At 48.2% G+C, this 15,069-nt stretch overlaps 1 protein-coding gene across 2 annotated transcripts in view; it reads left to right on the top strand.

The window, feature by feature from the left end:
• The window catches only part of TRIM54 (tripartite motif containing 54), a 49,057-nt gene extending 43,940 nt beyond the window's left edge, over positions 1–5,117 (top strand). For both annotated transcript variants that reach the window (XM_077489382.1, XM_077489381.1), the window contains exons 8-9: positions 2,199–2,276; positions 2,660–5,117. In XM_077489382.1, the coding sequence (XP_077345508.1) occupies positions 2,199–2,276; positions 2,660–2,718 (137 nt within the window). In that variant the 3' untranslated portion in view covers positions 2,719–5,117. The remainder of the gene's footprint in view (positions 1–2,198; positions 2,277–2,659) is intronic.
• The last annotated feature ends 9,952 nt before the right edge of the window (positions 5,118–15,069 follow it).

Genomic DNA, 15,069 nt, shown 5'->3' with positions numbered 1-15,069 from the left:
GGTCGGCACTTATGGGTGTTATTGGTGGTATACGGTCCTACCCAGGGTCTGAGAGGGTTCTGGTCTGCACTTATGGGTTTTATTGGTGGTATACGGTCCTCCCCAGGGTCTGAGAGTGTTCTGGTCTGCACTTATGGGTGTTATTGGTGGTATACGGTCCTCCCCAGGGTCTGAGAGGGTTCTGGTCTGCACTTATGGCTGTTATTGGTGGTATACGGTCCTCCCCAGTGTCTGAGAGGGTTCTGGTCTGCACTTATGGCTGTTATTGGTAGTATACGGTCCTCCCCAGTGTCTGAGAGGGTTCTGGTCTGCACTTATATGTGTTATTGGTGGTATACGGTCCTCCCCGGGGTCTGAGAGGGTTCTGGTCTGCACTTATGGGTGTTATTGGTGGTATACGGTCCTCCCCAGTGTCTGAGAGGGTTCTGGTCTGCACTTATGGGTGTTATTGGGGGTATACGGTCCTCCCCAGTGTCGGAGAGGGTTCTGGTCTGCACTTATGGCTGTTATTGGTGGTATACGGTCCTCCCCAGGGTCTGAGAGGGTTCTGGTCTGCACTTATGGGTGTTATTGGTGGTATACGGTCCTCCCCAGTGTCTGAGAGGGTTCTGGTCTGCACTTATGGCTGTTATTGGTGGTATACGGTCCTCCCCAGTGTCTGAGAGGGTTCTGGTCTGCACTTATGGCTGTTATTGGTGGTATACGGTCCTACCCAGGGTCTGAGAGGGTTCTGGTCTGCACTTATGGGTGTTATTGGGGGTATACGGTCCTCCCCAGTGTCGGAGAGGGTTCTGGTCTGCACTTATGGCTGTTATTGGTGGTATACGGTCCTCCCCAGGGTCTAAGAGGGTTCTGGTCTGTACTTATGAGTGTTATTGGTGGTATACGGTCCTCCCCAGGGTCTGAGAGGATTCCAGCCTGTACCCATGGGTTTTATTGGTGGTATACATTCTTCCCTGTGGGTCTGAGAGGGTTCTGGTCTGCACTTATTGGTGTTATTGGTTAGACATGCTAATCCTTGGGATCTAAAAGGGATCTGGTCTGCACCCGTAAGTGTTATTGGTTGGATATGTCACCCCAAAGGTACTTCTCTGGGGAATATCTGTGCCTATTTGTAAAAATCTTGGGGGGTCATCAGGGGCGTAACTATAGGGGGTGCAGCAGTCGCGACCGCAACTGGGCCCTGTGATGCAGGGGGCCCATGCAGCCCCCTCTACATATGGCCGGCAGCAGCATAGGCAGCTAGGGGTAGCAGTGCACCATGCACACGAGTGGCTGGAGGTGGAGGGTGACTAGCAGAGCTCCATGCTCGACTATCACACTGGCTGCTCTTTAGTTTTGCATTCCCCGCATGACCTGTGTCCTCGGCCGGCTCCTCAGAGTACCCCTCTCCCGCTCCATGCATTGGCGCTCAGTCCAATGTCTGTTCTCCCCAGCCAGAGTCCAGCCCCCCCCCCCCTGAGTCCGGCCCACACTGCACTGCATACTTCTCCCGGGTAAACAAACTTTAAGCACGCAGATGCAGTGCAGCCCTATGAGAGCCCCCCGGAGGACACTGCAGGCATGTCTGCCAGCCCCCTTCCTCCCCCGTCATACACCGATGATGAAAGGTCTTTCTGGGAGATATGCTGATCACCCGTCCAGCACACTGGATGGAGCCCAGGCCAACATGGATGAGTGCGCGGCCTACAGCTTGGTCATGGTGAGTGAGAGGACCCCATCCCCCACATACCATTACATACCCCCTCCATCTCCCCTTGGGGACAGGGACCCCTTCTCACGTGGGGACAGGGGCCCCCACCTCCCCTGGGAACAGGGACCCCTTCTCACCTGGGGGCAGAAACTTCATCTGCCCTGGAGAAAAGGACCTCATCTCTTCTGGGGACGGGGACCCCATTCTGCCTAGAGACTGTCCCCCAATGGGGCACCTAAAAATGTAAAAAAAACGAATACAAAAAAACTACTGATACCAGTGGTGGAACTACAGGGCTCACAAAGGTGATACCTGTGACCACGCCCTGGAGTTCCATCGCTGGACTCGGAGGGAAGGGCCCTGGCTGGGGTTCAGGGGGGCCCTTCATGGTTTCTTGCATCGGGGCCCTGAAGGTTCTAGTTACGCCACTGGGGGTCATTATGAACCCCGATGTTGCACATGTAATAGTTTGCACTAAAACCATGACCCTTTACCATGATATCAGGTACGCAGGGAGAGGATGAGGATGAAACAGAAGAGTCAGAGGCAGCAGCAGAAGAGGAGAGAGTTGAACCCACAGATGGTGAGAGCTAAAACTATCCTATACAGTATATACCGATACAATATATCTGGCTGTCTATCGGTCTGTCCGTCTATCTATCTATCTATCTATCTATCTATCTATCTATCTATCTATCTATCTATCTATCTATCTATCTATCTATCTATCTATCTATCTATCTATCTATCTATCTATCTATCTATCTATCCATTTATCTATCTATCCATTTATCCATTTATCCATTTATCTATCTATCTATCCATCTGTCTATCTATCCATCTATTTATCTATCTATCTGACTACAGTATATAAACCTATCTATCGATATTTAGATACTGCAAATTTGTGCTCCTGGGTTGTCTCTCACACACATGGATAATTCTTGCATTTTCTTTCTCTTCCAGATTCTGCTGCCAGGCAGAGAACGGCGACCCCTCAACATGGCGACTTTGGGGCAGTCTAGGAGGGTTCTTGTGGGGGGCCCCCAGGGATCTATTTATAAAGGGGAGAAAATGAAATGTTACTTTTTAGTCCCTTTTTTTTATTTCACCGCTTTCTACTATTTATAAAAAAGACAAAGCTAATTTAGGGTACACACAAGGGTGTTTGTAGGCATAAGTACCCTTCCAGTGTCCTCTTGTTGCTTCCCGAAGGTTGGAAATTGGGGGGTATTTTATGCTAGAGGATATTTGCCTGTAGATGTCTGTATACCCTAATAGTGTATGTTACCCCTAAATTGAATATTTCATATACAGTATGTGTCTGATGTTCCATGTAGGCATATCTGAATATAGCCTGTTCTCTTTTCATTTATTCGTATGCTGAGAAAAGCCTGGTAAACCTGCTAGTCCGCTGGTCTATTTGCATTTCAGCCTTCTACTTCAGAGGCACATGGCGTGCCTATACACCCTTCCCACCCCTGGCTGTAGTCCTGTGGACAGACTGCTACTGTCACACCCCCACCCAGTCCTGCCTGTACCCCAGTTGTCAGAGAATTGCTGACATGCCCCCCCCCACCCCTGTCCTGCCAGTGTAAACCCATGGTCAGCCCCTCTTCTTTCCAGGACTGCCCATTCCCCCTATGGTCAGTCTACTGCCCTTCCTCTGCCCAGTCCTGCCTGTACCCATGTAGTCAGACTACTGCTGACGCGCCCCTCTTCCTCCCAGCCCTGCCTGTATCCTTGCAGTCAGACTACCGCTGACACATACCCCCTCTGCCCAGTCCTGCCTGTACCCCTGTGATCAGACTACTGCTGACACTCCCCTTTCCTGCCCAACCCTGCCAATACCCCTGATGTGAGACTACTGCTGACAGCCCCTCCTGTGCCAAGTCCAGAATGTACCCCTGTGATCAGACTACTGCTGACACTCCCCTTTCCTGCCCAACCCTGCCAATACCCCTGTTGTAAATCTACTGCTGACAGCCCCTCCTCTGCCCAGTCCTGCCTGTAGCTCTGTGATCAGACTACTGCTGACATGGCCCTGCTCTACCTAGTCCTACCTGTACCCATGTAGTCACACCACTGCTGACAAGCCCCGCCTCCACCCAGTCCTGCCTTTACCCTGTAATTAGACTACTGCGGACGCACACCCTCTGCCCAGTCTGCCTTTACCCCTGTAATTAGACTACTGCTGACACTCCCCTTTTCTGCCCAACCCTGGCAATACCCCTGTTGTGAGACTACTGCTGACAGCCCCTCCTCTGCCCAGTCCTGCCTGTAGCCCTGTGATCAGACTACTGCTGGCATGCCCCTTCTCTACCCAGTCTTATCTGTACCCATGTAGTTAAACCACTGCTGACAAGCCCCTCCTCTGCCCAGTCATGCCTGTAGCTCTGTGATCAGACTACTGCTGACAGGCCCCTTCTCTACTCAGTCCTACCTGTACCCCTGTAGTCAGACTACTGCTGACACACACCCCCTCTGCCCAGTCTGCTTTTACCCTGTAAGAAGACTACTGCTGACATGCTCCTCCTCTGCCCAGTCTGCCTATACCCCTGTAATTAGACTACTGCTGACATGCTCCTCTGCCCAGTCCTGCCTGTACCCCTGTGATCAGACTACTGCTGACACACACCCCTTCTGCCCAGTCTACTTTTACCCTGTAAGTAGACTACTGCTGACACTCCCCCCTCTGCCCAGTCTGCCTATACCCCTGTAATTAGACTACTGCTGACACGCTCCTCCTCTGCCCTGTTCGGCCTGTACCCCTGTGATCAGACTACTGCTGACACACACCCCCTCTGCCCAGTCTTCCTATACCCCTGTAATTAGAATACTGCTGACATGCCCCTTCTCTGTCCAGTCCTGCCTGTACCCCTGTGATCAGACTACTGCTGACACACACCCCCTCTGCCCAGTCTACTTTTACCCTGTAAGTAGACTACTGCTGACACTCCCCCCTCTGCCCAGTCTGCCTATACCCCTGTAATTAGACTACTGCTGACACGCTCCTCCTCTGCCCTGTTCGGCCTGTACCCCTGTGATCAGACTACTGCTGACACACACACCCTCTGCCCAGTCTTCCTATACCCCTGTAATTAGAATACTGCTGACATGCCCCTTCTCTGTCCAGTCCTGCCTGTACCCCCGTGATCAGACTACTGCTGACACACACCCCCTCTGCCCAGTCCTGCCTGTACCCCTGTAATCAGATTGCTCATCATTGAGGTGGAGCCTGTGACATCATTGCGTACAAACCAGGAAGCAGCCACTGGGGACACAGGGCAGAGGATCTGCGGATGTTTTAATGATCCATGGATTTCCTACTGTAACCATTTACCTGCATGCACCAGGATTAGTTCATCTGTTAATGTGAGTTTACCTCTTTTGTTTTATTAAAAGTGAGTGTTTTAAACAGTAAGCACTATGTCAAGTTCTTTCTTACCCTATGCTATCTACTCACGAGGAATGTTATTTAGGAGATTGGGGGCCTCGTACAGACAGAGGAACAACAGATGCTGGATTTTTACCCCCCAAGGGGAAGGCGCCATTGGACTCTATTGTGGGTCTTTGTGGGAGGTGGGCGCATAGGGTGACCGGTGGAGGGCACTGCAGTGGGCACACATCAAATATCACTTGGATTGTCACTATTGGATATTTTCACATTTGCACTAAGAAGAGAGAACATATTGTAAATTGGAATTATTGAACTAATACATCAAGCCCATCCTTCTGTACATATTATTATCAATTCATGGGTTATCTATTTTGTTTCCCATTTTTATTTTAAAGGGATATTTTCAGATTGATTTTTGATTTACACTAGATAATTGTTGGAGCCCAGCGGGGTTCAGTAGGGTGAGGTAGCGCTTCACAATATATTTATTTATTTTGTACATTTGTGTAAGAACACATTCTGTGTTGGGCAGCTCCTCTTTTAATTTTACACGAAATGTACACGTGTCTTTTATCACTACACATAGTAATGCAGAAGTTACTTATATTTATTCTAATTAGATTACTGCTGACACACACCCCCTCCGCCCCAGTCCTGCCTGTACCCCTGTAGTCAGACTACTGCTGACAGCCCCTCCTCCACCCAGTCCTGCCTGTACCCCTGTAGTCAGACTACTGCTGACAGCCCCTCCTCCACCCAGTCCTGCTTGTACCGCTGTAGTCAGACTACTGCTGACACTCTGCCCAGCCCTGCCTTTACCCCTGTGATCAGACTACTGCTGACACATGCACCCTCTGCCCAGTCCTGCTTTTACCCCTGTAAATAGACTACTGCTGACACGCTCCTCTTTTGCCCAGTCTGGCCTGTACCCCTGTGACCAGACTACTGCTGACACATACCCCCTCTGTCCAGACCTGCCTTTACCTCTGTAATTAGACTATTGCTTAACCCCTCTGCCCAATACTGCCTGTACCTCTGTGATCAGACTACTGCTGACACACCCCCCCTCTTCCCAATCCTGCCTGTACCCCTGTAATTAGACTACTGCTAACACACATCCCTTCTGCCCAGTCCTGCCTGTACACCTGTGATCAGACTACTACTGACACACACACCCCCTCTACCCAGTCCCGCCTGTACCTCTGGGATCAGACTACTGCTGACACGCCCCTCCTCGACCCAGTCCTGACTGTACCCCTGTATTCAGACTACTACTGACACACACCACCCTGCCCAGTCCTGTCTGTACCCCAGTAGTCAGACTACTACTGACACACTGCTCTTCTGCCCAGTCCTGCCTGTACCCCTGTGATCAGACTACTGCTGACATACCCCTCCTCCCCCCAGTCCTGCCTGTACCTCTGCCAATATCCCATTGTGAGACTACTGCTGAAAGCCCCTCCTCTGCCCAGTCCTGCCTTTACCTCCATGATCAGACTTCTGCTGACATGCCCATCCTCTACCCTGTCCCTCCTGTACTCATGTAGTCAGACTATTGCTGGCATGCCCCTCATCTGACCCAGCCCTGCCTGTACCCCTGTAGTCAGACTACTGCTGCCAGCCCCTCTTCCATCCAGTCCTACCTGTACCCCTGTAGTCAGACTACTGCTGACAGCCCCTCCTCCACCCAGTCCTGCCTGTACACCTGTAGTCAGACTACTGCTGACACACACCCCCTGCCCATTCCTGCCTTTACCCCTGTAGTCAGACTACTACTGACATGCTCCTCTTCTGCCCAGTCCTGTCTATACCCCTGTGATAAGACTACTGCTGACACACAACCCCTCTTCCTAGTCCTGCATTAACCTCTGTAATTAGACTACTGCTGACACACACACCCTTTGCCCAATCCTGCCTGTACCCCTGTGATTATACTACTGCTGACACACACACTCCCTCTGCCAAGTACTGCCTTTACCCCTGGGATCAGACTACTGCTTTCACGCCCCTCCTCTACCCAGTCCTGCCTGTACCCCTGTAGTCAGACTACTGCTGACACACACACCCTGCCCATTCCTGCCTTTACCCCTGTAGTCAGACTACTACTGACTCGCTCCTCTTCTGCCCAGTCCTGCCTGTACCCCTGTGATCAGACTACTGCTGACATACCCCTCCTCCCCCCAGTCCTACCTGTACCTCTGCCAATACCCCATTGTGAGACTACTGCTGAAAGCCTCTCCTCTGCCCAGTCCTGCCTGTACCTCCATGATCAGACTTCTGCTGACATGCCCCTCCTCTACCCAGTCCTGCCTGTACTCATGTAGTCAGACTACCGCTGACACGCCCCTCCTCTGACCCAGTCCTGCCTGTACCCCTGTAGTCATACTACTGCTGACATACTCCTCCTAGGCCCAGTCCTGCCTGTACATCTGCATTCAGACTTCTGCTGACATGCCCTTCCTCCATCCAGTCCTGCTTGTACTCGTGTAGTCAGATTACTGCTGGCATACCACTCCTAGGCCCAGTCCTGGCTGTACTTCTGCAATTAGACTACTTCTGACATGCCCCTCCTCCACCCAGTCCTGCCTATACTCGTGTAGTCAGACTACTGCTGGCACGCCCCTCCTCTGACCCAGTCCTACCTGTTCCCCTGTAGTCAGACTACTGCTGACCTACTCTTCCTAGGCCCAGTACTCACTGTACTTCTACAATTAGACTGCTGCTGACATGCCACTCCCCCGCTCAGCCCTGCCAGTACCACTATGGTCAGGGTAGTGCTGACACACCCCTCCCCCACACATTTTGAGTGACAGCAGCTGGGTTACATGACATCAGCAGAAACTTCAGATTGTCACAAGAAGTCTCCACCGCCACCCATCGGAGCCCGGGGTAAAGCTTTGAATAACCGTCATGTGACTGCTAGTAAGTAAACATTGCAAAAGAAAAAAACATTTTTTTTTCTTACTATTTTATTTAAAAAGTTCACATATTGGTATTTTACATTGTTTATTCGTTTTTAAAGTGCATGTACACTTTGTGGTCTATTTCTAACAAAAGCCACACAGCCATTGGTCCAGGGGCTCTGCTTAACGCTAGAGGGAATAAGGACACCATTGGTTACATTTACAGTATTTTGGTAATTCCCTCTGTAATTGTTACATTGTATCTATTGTTATAAAGACCTAGGTATATCCTATGCTCCTCAGTTCCACCTAGTGGCCACGATGCACTCTACAATAACCGCTCATAAAAAATAAAAAAAAGGTTCGTTCATGAAAAAAAAAAAAAATAGCCTAAAGGACATTCATTTTTGCCACAATCACCCAGAACAATACAGAGTGTCGGGACCAAAGACTATGCTTTTTTTTTTATATAAGTAGACCCCTGCTCTGTCCCTGCATTATCATTATTTGGGGTGAGGGACCCAAAAGGAGATGCCTGGACTCCAACTCTGCAGGGGTGGGGTCAAATCTAAAGTTCAGTGACGCTTTATTTTGACAAGAAGTCAGAAGAGAAGACCAACGCGTTTCAGGGGATCAACACTCACCCCTTCATCAGATGACGGCAATGACTGAAGATTGCAAAACCAAAAGGAAGGCTAAGATAATTGGCGGTGTGCGTTGTCAGTCTACACCAGATGGATGAAGAGGGAAGCTGGACACTGATTTTTTTTTTGGCAGGGTTGTCCCCCTCTAATGTTTTCCTTTTAAAGTGTATGTCTATGCAATAAAAAACAAAAAGAAAACACATTTAGTACATCTCTGGAATATATGCACATTTCCCAGTGTTTATCCTTTTAAAAATGCGTTAATGTGCCAGAAATAAAGCGAGGTCCTAACTTCCTACTTGTGATGACAACACATCTCTGAATTCCAAAGCATGTGGTGTCAGCCCTGCCTACTTCATTTCTGATTGATTACAAAGAACACAGACCATATCTCCTCATATCTATTAACCCCTCCTTCTCATCTCCATAACCCCCCTCCCATATTACCCCCCTCATCTTCATAATCCCATTCTACCTATCTCCATAGCTCCATCTTATTTCCATAACCCCTCCCAACCCCCCCTCCTCATCTCCAACTCCCCTCCTCCTTATCTCCATAGCTCCTTCTCAGTCTCATAACCCTTTCCCTTCTTGTTGTCCTTATCCCCTCCACTGCCTCATCCCTATAAGCCTTCCTTATCTCCTCTCCCCTTTTCATCTCAATGGCCCCTCTGCATTTTTCAATAACCCCTTCCCATCTCCAAAACTTCTCCTTATCTCTAAAATCTGTCAGCCAATGACAGCTGATCATGTGATATAACGGAGCCGGTAATCGGCTATTATTCCTCCTCGCGCTGACAGCGCGAGGAGAAAAAAAAAAAGCCGATCACCGGCGGCCGTGATCGGGACATCAGTCCCGATCACGGCCAGCCCTGCCAGTGCCCACCTGCCCCCTGCCAGTGCCCACCTGCCCCCTGCTTTGCCTGCCTAAATAAAAAATGTGTCCCCCCTGTCAGTGCCACCCAGCAGTGCCCATAGTGCCACCCAGCAGTGCCCACAGTGCCACCCAGCAGTGCCACCCAGCAGTGCCCACAGTGCCACCCAGCAGTGCCCACAGTCTGCCTAAACAAAGGTGCTGCACCCCAGTGCCACATATCCGTGCCCAGCAGTGCCGCCCATCAGTGCCCAGCAGTGCCGCTCATCAGTGCCACCTATCAGAGCCACCTATCAGTGCCACCTATCAGTGCCCAGCAGTCCCATCTATCAGTGGTACCTATCAGTGCCCCTTAGTGCCACCCATCCGTGCCACCCATCTGTGCCACCCATCCGTGCCATCTTATCTGTGCCCGTCTATGCCCATCAGTGCCGCCTTATCTGTGCCCATCGGTGCCGCCTTATCTGTGCCTATTAGTGCCGCCTTAACTATGCCTATCAGTGCCCACCAGTGCAGCCTATCAGTGCCCACCAATGCAGCCTATCAGTGCCCACCAGTGCAGCCTATCAGTGCCCACCAGTGCAGCCTATCAGTGCCGCCTCATCAGCGCACTTCAATGAAGGAGAAAAATTACCTGTTTGCAAAATTTTATAACAAACTATTAAACATGTTTTTTATTTTTTATTTTTTGCATCTTTTTTTGTTTGTTTAGCAAAAAATAAAACTCCGAGCTGTGATTAAATACCACCAAAAGAAAGCTCTATTTGTGGGAAAAAAATGATAAAAATGTCATTTGGGTACAGTGTTGTATGCCCGCGCAATTGTCATTCAAAGTGCATCAGCGCTGAAAGCTGAAAATTGGTCTGGGACTGAGGGGGGTTTAAGTCCCCAGTAAGCAAGTGGTTAATAATAATAATAAAAAGGCAGAGTAAACATAGTCAAAACTTCAGGAACCGGAACGGATAGTCAGACAAGCCAAAACGTCAGGGAGCCGGAGATGAGCGTAGTAGAACAGCAAGCAGGAACTGGAGCCGGAAGGGGTGTCAGCCAAGCAAGCCTTTAAACAGGAACACAGGAGAGCGTCTCTAGAGATGTGACCAAGGCGAAGGCAGAGATCATCTGGGCTGGACGGCTTAAGGCTGGATTCACACCTATGGCGTTTTTAATTTTTTTTTGCATTTTGTAGATTTGCACTACAGAACGTGTTCCATAGGAAACCATGTTAAATGGACTGTAGTGCAAATCTGCAAAATGCAAATACCCTGTTTACCCCGAAGACCTAGCGTGATTGTCGGTCATGGCTGCAATATAAGCCCTACCCCCCAAATAAGCGCTAGTTAAAGTCCTTGTAGGTCTTATTTTCAGGGGAAGGGCTTATTTTTGGGGAAACAGGGTAGGGCTTATTTGGGGGGGGGGGGTAGGGCTTATACTGCAGCCATCACCGACAATCACGCTAGGTCTTATTTTTGGGGAAACAGGGTAGCAATAAAAAGGCCATAGGTGTGAATCAAGCCTTAGTAGGCAGGTCTGACGAGCAGGATATCATCAACAGGTGTGTCACTGTGGAGAGGAAGGAGCTGGCAATTAGTCGGCAGCTGAGCGGCCAGCTTTGAGAAGGAAAGGCTGAGCCCAGCCCTGACAGAAAGATGCTCTCAGCTCAGAGTCCTGCTGGAAGCAACCCTCCTGGGGCTCCCGACAGTGGCGGAACACCAGGGCCCGGTCGAAAATGCGACCTTTTTTGATCCTGGTAGTTCCGCCTCTGGAATATAACCGTCTTCCGAAATTTGATTTGAATTAGAGTAGAATAGAAAAGGAAAGAATAGAATAGAAAACAATAGACTAGACTAGAGAAAACAATAGAATAGAGTAAAACAGAAAAAATATAATCGTCTTCCAACATTCGAATTTCAATAAGAATAAATTTGAATATGAATAGAATAGCTAAGAATAGAAAAATTAGAATACAATAGAAAATAAAAGAAATTAATGGAAAAAAACAATAGAATAAAATAAAATAAAAGAATATAACTGTCTTCTGAAATTTGAATTTTGAATTGAATAAATTCAAATTCAAATAGAATAGATAAGAATAGAATAGAAAAAAACAATATAAAAGAATTCAGTAGACTAGAATAGAATACAATAGAAAAAAAATCTAACCATCTTATGAAATTTGAATAGACTAGAATAAAAAATAAGAGCATAGAATAGAATAGAAAGAATATAACCACCTTCTGGAATTCAATTTACGTATATAATCAATTTGAATAGAATATAAAATAACAGAATAGAAAACAATAGAATAAAATAGAAAAAATATAACTGTCTTCCGAAATGTGACTTTTGAATAGAATAGATTGGAATAGAAAAAACAGAATACAATAGAAATGAAAAGATTATTAGATTATGGGACAGAGCCTTGTCTACTCGAGAGGGCCTCTTCTATGGGACAGACCATTTTCTATGAGACAGGAACTCTTCTACGGGACAGGATTTCTTCTATGCGAAAAAACCTCTTCTAGGGGACAGGACCTCTTCTAATGGAAAGATCCTCCTCTAGCAGAGAGAGCCTCTTCTTCGGGACAGACCCTCTTCTACAGGCCAGGATCACTTCTACGGAACAGATCCTTTTCTACGGACAGGACCTCTTCTGCGGGACAGACCCTCTTCTACAGGCCAGGATCACTTCTACGGAACAGATCCTTTTCTACGGACAGGACCTCTTCTGCGGGACAGAACCTCTTCTATGGGACAGATCTTCTTCTACGGGACAGGACTTCTATGGGACAACATCTTCTCTCCTATAGGAAAGGTCCTTTTCTATGGGACTAAGCCTCCTATGTAGAACAGGTACTTTTTTTTACAGAATAGAACCTTTTTTTTCAACTCAGATCCTCTTCTGTAGATAGGACCTCTTCGTCAGGAAAGACCCTATGCAGGACAGGATCTCTTCTATGGGTCAGGATCTCTTCTATGGGTCAGGATCTCTTCAACAGATCAGGACCTCTTCTATGGGACAGATCCTCTTCTACAGGACCTATTTTATGGGACAGGTCCTCTTCTACAGGACAGGACCTCTTCTACAGGACAGGATTTCTTCTATGCAAAAGATCCTCTTCTATGGAACAGAATCTCTTCTAAGGGACAAATCCTCTTCTACTCTTCTATGGGACAGATCCTCTTCTACAGGACAGGACCTATTCTACGGGACAGATCCTCTTCTATGGGACAGGACTATTTTTTTCAGGGCAGGACCTTTTCTAAGGGACAGATCCTTTTCTATGGGACAGATCCTCTTCTACGGGACAGATCTTCTTCTATGGGACATGACCTCTTCTATGGGACAAGATTTCTTCTATGCAAAAGATGCTCTTATACGGAACAGGACCTCTTCTAAGGGACAGGACTTCTTCAGAGCAGGACCTCTTCTAAGTGAGAGATCCTCTTCTATGGGACAGATCCTCTCATAGGGGACAGATCCACTTCTATGGGACAGAACCTCTTCTATGAAGCATGAATTCTTCTATGCGAATATTCCTCTTCATATGGAAAAGGACCTATTCTAAGGGACAGATCCTCTGCTACGTGACTGGACCTCTTCTACAGGACATGACCTCTTCTACAGGACAGGTCCTCTTCTTCAGGAAGAATCTATTTAATGGGACAAATCCACTTCTATCAGAGAGGGCCTCCTCTATGGGACAGACCCTCTTCTATGGCACATGACCTCTTCTATGGGACAAATTCTCTTCTACAGGATAGATCCTCTTTTATGGGACAATATCTTCTCTGCTATAGGAAAGGACCTCTTCTATGGGACCGATCCTCCTATGTAGAACAGGTACTTTTTTACAGAACAGAACCTTTTTTTCAGCTCAGATCCTCTTCTGTAGATAGGACCTCTTCATTAGGAAAAACCCTATGCAGGACAGGATCTCTTGTAAGGGACAGGATCTCTTCTACAGATCAGGACTTCTTCTATGGGACAGATGCTCTTCTACAGGACAGGACCTCTTCTACGGGACAGGATTTCTTCTATACTAAAGATCCTCTTCTATGGAACAGGACCTCTTCTAAGAGACTGATCCTCTTCTACTCTTTTATGGGACAGATCATCTTCTACAGGACAGGACCTATTCTACGGGACAGATCCTCTTCTATGGGACAGGACTTCTTCTTCAGGGCAGGACCTCTTCTAAGGGACAGATCCTTTTCTATGGGACAGATCCTCGTCTGTGGGACATGATCTCTTCTATGGGACAAGATTTCTTCTATGCGAAAGATCCTCTTCTTCAGAGCAGGGCCTCTTCTAAGTGACAGATCCTCTTCTACAGGACAGGACCTATTCTACGGGACAGATCCTCTTCTATGGGACAGGACTTCTTCTTCAGAGCAGGGCCTCTTCTAAGTGACAGATCCTCTTCTGTGGGACAGATCCTCCTATACGGGACAGATCCACTTCTATGGGACAGAACCTCTTCTATGAGGCAGGAATTCTTCTATTCGAATGTTCCTCTTCATATGGAACAGGACCTATTCTAAGGGACAGATCCTCTGCTAAGGGACTGGACCTCTTCTACAGGACATGACCTCTTCTACAGGACAGGTCCTCTTCTTCAGGGCAGAATCTATTTAATGGGACAAATCCTCTTCTATCAGAGAGGGTCTCCTCTATAGGACAGACCCTCTTCTATGGCGCATTACTTCTTCTATGGGACATGTCTTCTTCTTCAGGGCAAAACCTATATTATGGGACAGATCCTCCTCTACTGGAGAAGGCCTCTTGTACGGGACAGACCCTCTTTTATGGGACGGGACCTCTTCTACAGGACAGGCCCTCTTTTATGGGACAGGACCTCTTCTATGGGACAAATCGTGTCCTACGGGACAGATTCTCTTCTACGGGTCAGGACCTCTTCTACAGGCAGGTCCTCCTCTTCAGGGCAGGACCTATTTTGATGTATTTTTTGACAGTAGGTAGGACCTCTTCTTCAGGAAAGGACCTCTTCTAAGGGACAGATCCTCTTCTACAAGACAGGACCTATTCTATGGGACAGATCCTCTTCTATGGGACAGGACTTCTTCAGGGCAAGACCTCTTCTAAGGGACAGGTCCTCTTCTACAGGACCTGTTCTATGGGGCATATCCTTTTCTATGGGACAGGACTTCTTCTTTGGCAGCAGGACCTCTTCTGACAGATCCTCTTCTATGGGACATATCCTCTTCTATGGGACAGATCCACTTCTATGGGACAGGACCTCTTCTATGAGGCAGGAATTCTTCTATGTGAATGTTCCTGTTCAAAGGGACAGATCCTCTGCTATGGGACAGGACCTCTTCGACAGGACAGGTCCTCTTCTTCAGGGCAGAATCTGTTTAATGGGATAAATCCTCTTCTATTGGAGAGGGCCTCCTCTATGAGACAGACCCTCTTCTATGGCACATGACCTCTTCTATGGGACATGTCCTCTTTTTCAGGGCAAAACCTATTTTATGGGACAGATCCTCCTCTACTGGAGAAGGTCTCTTGTACGGGACAGACCCTCTTTTATGGG

This window comes from Lithobates pipiens, unplaced genomic scaffold, assembly GCF_037356315.1.
Source record: "Lithobates pipiens isolate NorthernLeopardFrog02 unplaced genomic scaffold, aLitPip1_a1.2 Scaffold_18, whole genome shotgun sequence".
NCBI lineage: Eukaryota > Metazoa > Chordata > Amphibia > Anura > Ranidae > Lithobates > Lithobates pipiens.
This window is presented reverse-complemented; position numbering and strand designations above follow the sequence as displayed.